The sequence below is a fragment of the Pistacia vera genome, unplaced genomic scaffold, assembly GCF_008641045.1.
Source record: "Pistacia vera cultivar Batoury unplaced genomic scaffold, PisVer_v2 Contig59, whole genome shotgun sequence".
Classification (NCBI taxonomy): Eukaryota; Viridiplantae; Streptophyta; class Magnoliopsida; order Sapindales; family Anacardiaceae; genus Pistacia; species Pistacia vera.
Window position 1 is genome coordinate 1485896 of NW_022196434.1, and position 4740 is coordinate 1490635.

The 4740-nt window shown below is 37.2% G+C and overlaps 1 protein-coding gene across 1 annotated transcript; it reads right to left on the reverse strand.

Annotated features, from left to right (window-relative positions):
• Window positions 1–2195: 2195 nt before the first annotated feature.
• LOC116109837 (ribosomal RNA processing protein 1 homolog) lies at window positions 2196–4237 on the reverse strand. Its single transcript, XM_031396073.1, has one exon. It carries the CDS (start codon window positions 4067–4069, stop codon window positions 2369–2371), a length of 1701 nt encoding a protein of 566 aa, XP_031251933.1. The 5' UTR covers window positions 4070–4237; the 3' UTR covers window positions 2196–2368.
• Between the last annotated feature and the right edge of the window lie 503 nt (window positions 4238–4740).

Consider the following 4740-nt stretch of genomic DNA (forward strand, 5'->3'; position numbering starts at 1 on the left):
ACCTTCATCAACACACACATTCACAATGGCGGAACTCTGATTGGGCCAGCCTGGCCTCTACTTTGTGAAAAAAAATCTAAAAGATTTTCAAATATAAAACACATTAATATAAAGTGTCGACCTAAAAAGATAAAAAGGATAGGAAAATTCCTGCCTACACCCCATCAAATCTATAAAGATTTTCAAAATTAACTCATTAATATAAAATATTAATCAACAAATTCGAGGTCGCAGTGGGTGTTAAATTTTTTACCTTACTAGTTTTTTGACAGCGTTAGGCTTAAGGTTGGCCAACGTTACTATTTTAACAACTCACAATAAATCTAATTAGAAAAACTGCCAAATAGAATAAATAATTATTAGTTGTCCCCCGGAGGGGGAAGACCGACCCTTTCAGTTAGTTTAATCCACAGATAAATGCAATTTTTAAATAGGGTATCTAAAAATCTAGGTGTAGTCTATTAAATTAACCCAATATTATATGTAGAAGTAATATTATATGAGCAATGCTAGTTTTACAAAGACACATATAAAGGGGTATACAAAAACAATTCATACCATTGATTTTTATGATTTCTCTCTCTCTCTCTCTCTCTCTCTCTCTTTTTCCGTTTTTTCTTTGTTTTTTTTTTCTTGTTGATGTCACTTTGTAGCCCTCTTTGTATGGGTCTTTGTAAGGATAACATTTTTCATATTATACTCACAATTTATTCTTACAAACTTTTTTCATAATCTCGATGTGACAACAAACACTATCATTTCAGCTCTACCACATCCAAGACACAAAATGATTTTAACTAGACTTAAAAAACGGTCGTTCCTTTGTAGAAAACAGTTGTTCCTTATTGGAGGAATGGTCGTTCCTCTCTTTCTTACGGAATGATCGTTCCATATGATTTATGAAGATATGGCCATTTCAAAGAATGATTGTTCCTTACAAAAGTATAACCATTCCTTCATAAAGAAGGACCATACCTCTTTAAAGAATGGTTATACCTTACGACGATATAGCCATACCTTATTGAATGAATGATTGTTCACCATTCCTTGTGAAAGAACGACTGTTAGTTTCTAATAGTGCTTTAGATGTGATGAGAGTTGACGTGACAGTGTTAATCAACTACCACGTTAAGATTGTAAGAGAAAGATGAAAAATAACATAGTACTCCACATATCACGCTACTATCATTGTGTCCATTAGGGGTGTTCAGTTCCGGGTACCCTACACTTTTTGAAAGAACCGGAATCGAAACCGACGGTTCCTTGAAATTTGGAACCATAACCAAAACTGACAGTTTCGATTCCTAGGTACACAGAACCAGAACCTATAACAACGGTTCTGGTTCCGAGTACCCTATAAAATTACAATGACCCCCCAAAGGTTTTTAAAATGACAAAAAAACCCTTAAAAACTTACAAATACCCCCCTAACACTTGTTAACAAAAATAAAATTACAAATTATAAATTCAAAATTACAAACTCCATTACTTTGTAAAGGTAGATTCTCAAAAGTCAAACCAACTTACTTTAAATGTTATGAAATATAAATATAAATGTATTCAAAATTACAAACTCCATTACTTTGTAAAGGTAGATTCTCAAAAGTCAAACCAACTTACTTTAAATGTTATGAAATATAAATATAAATGTATTCACNCTTATGAAAGAACGACTGTTCGTTTCTAATAGTGCTTTAGGTGTGATGAGAGTTGACATGACAGCGTTAATCAACTGTCACGTTAAAGTTGTAAGAGAATGATGAAAAATAACGTAGTACTCCACATGTCACGCTACTATCATTGTGTCCATGCAAATGAAAATTTAATGCACCACTAAAATCTAGCACCAATCTTCGAAACTACAGTCATTGCCATTTGCCAGCAATAACGTATGATAAACATGATTATGAACCAACATCATAAACTTAATCTCCGCCGACAATGATCACAACAGAAAAATAAATAAAGAAAATTCAGTAAAGAAAAAGCACTTTTGAATGTCTTAAGCCAGCATTTATCAGAATGGTAATGCAAAGAAATGCCTGCTAAATCATAAACAAAAACAGAAGACCTCTCCAAAGCAGAAGAGCATTTTCCAAATTAGCAATCATAGTGGGCATAATCAAAATTGGAGGATAGAATTCAATTCATATTAAAGTTACATATCCCAATACCAGGAAATAACTTAATATCAATAAAAAACAAAGTCAACCTCTACACATCAATTTTCTTCATTTGGTTAAAACTAACATTGTTTGAAAAAATTATACAGCAAATGAAAGCAAGAGAATCCTTAGAAGCAAGAGAATGATGCAAACACTAATGAAATGGGTTTTGATTCAACAAAAGACTAAACCAAAATTACACCCTAGTGGGTGGAACGAGATTTTAACTTCTTCACGCTTTTATGGGCTGGGTTCACGATCTTTACCACCTTCCGAGCCTTTTTTGCAGATTTAGCTCTTTGTTTCGCCTTTTTAATTGCAAGAGGCATCTCCCTGATGGGACCTGGAGCTACCCCTTTCTTGAGTGCACTTCCTCTTGGGGTAACAGAAGGAGGTAATCTCAAACTTTGTGGAGGTAAAGGACTTTGGGGTTTCCACACCAAGTTGTTTTTCATGGAAAACCTTACCTTCTTTGCACTCTTCTCCCTACTCTTCGCACTTAGGCTAACTTCAGCATCTACCTGATCAGCTTCTGGGTTCTGTGATTGCTTTCCATTGGCACTCTTTGCTCTCTTCCTCTTCTTGGACACAGTTCCATTAACTGCAATATTTGGCAAATCACAAGCCCTTTCAACATTACTATCCAAGCCAACTTCAGCAGCAACTTTCTCAAACTGCATCTGGAGATTGGATATCACAGACACATTGAATGAAATCAAATTAGGATCAGCACTATGTTCATCATTTGAAATATCTAGAGCTGTACTAACTACATTCTCCTCTCCCTTATCGGTAGCACCATATTCACTACCAAAATCAGAAACAGAATTACTTTTCTTCTTCTTCTTCTTATGTTTTTTCTCCTTTTCGTCACTGCCACCAGATACCTTTTTGGCTTTCTTGCATTTCTTCAAGACTTTACTGGCAGATCTTAGGACAACACCGTCAGCAGATGCATCCACTTCCATGTCATTGTTAATAGGAACCAATTCCGGCACCTCATCATTTTCATCATCGACATTAACCTCAGGAATCGAAATAACAATCCGAGAAGACTCCAAATCCTTCTCCAATTTGAGAAACTCTTCATGCAAACCAAATAACACCTTCCTATTCCCTTGAAAACACTCAACAGAAGATCCAAACTCAAAAAACTTAGCCGAAAATCCCATGACCATCGCAATTGTTCCCAACTTCACAACATCATCAGACAAATCAACCTCACATCCCGACTTCTTCATCTCCAATAATTTATTCCCCATCTTCAACAACACCTCAAACACCCCACTCTTAATCTTCCCTAACAACACCTTATCTTGCCCTTTCCCCATAACCGAAATAAACGGTCCAAAAACTTCCTCAACAGCTTCCTTCCTCAAAGGCAAAAAGGGACTAAGCTCCTCAACAAAAATCGAAACAACATGATAATTCACACCATCACCTTTAACCTTACCCTCAACTAAAAAACAATTATCAATTAAAACCCTCGTTAATCTCCTAGAAATCTCTAAATCCCCCGAATGCTTCTTGAAAATCTCAAAAAAATAACGCAAGAAAGTCCTAATCAGCAAATAGAACTTGTCTAACCTGAGCGCATCGATGCCGGGCCACTCGGAGCGCATGGTGAGGAAGAAGACGGAGAAGTATTGGATTGAGAGAGGAAGGGGGAGGGCGGCGAGGATAGAGGAGAGATTTTGGATGAGTTGGGTTTGAACGGGGAGTTTATCGGCGTGCCAGACGCAATAAAAGAGGCCTTTCCACAGCTTCTTCATGTCGTTATCAGAAATTTGAGTCTGGGCGGGGAGCCAGGTGTTGAGGAGGAGGCGGAGGGCCTTGTCGCGGGTGGGCTTGTGGCAGGAAGCTAGCTGCTTTATGAGAGAGGCGCCGGCTTTTGGGGCGTCCATGGGTGAGTTTGTTGAGAAGGGAGGTGAGGGATTAGACTAGTGGTGATTAGTAGAGGGCCGAGTATATTTTAAAAGAGTGGGGAAGATGAGTGAATTGAATTGGCATTTCTGCTACTGATCCACGCAAAGTTCTTTAACCCTAGGGGCAGTTTCCAATGCCCACCGCCCCTCGTCCTCTCTTTGCGTAGGGTTACTACTATAAAATGAAATTACATCCAGACCCCTCTTGTTCAAAATCAGTATAACAGTAATTCTTACTTGTTTGATATAATTTCATTGACCCCCTGGGTTTGTGTCCAACATTAATTCGGGGCAATTTATTAAAAGACATCTGAAGTTGCATTTATAAAAGGCTATCAAGTTTTAAAGTGTTAACTAAATAGCCATATTATTGATTAAGGGTAATTAGCGCTAATTATGATTAGTGAAATACTATGTAATCTTTTCAAAATTATACTATATTCTGAAAAAACCGAAATTATTGCAAACAAACCCAAACACCTTCTTCTTCCTCCCGCCATTAACACATCTCTACCTCTGCATCTTCTTCTCTTCTTTCCTTCTCTGCATCTTCTTCTTCTCCCTCCTTCTTTACATCTTCTTCTTCCTCATTCTCTATATCTTCTGTTCCTCCGCCATTAACACTTTCTTCTTCTCCATCATTAACATCT

What these genes read in the sequence shown, in the direction of transcription:
- LOC116109837 (XM_031396073.1), bottom strand. Translation starts at nt 4,069, where the DNA reads ATGGACGCCCCAAAAGCCGGCGCCTCTCTCATAAAGCAGCTAGCTTCC.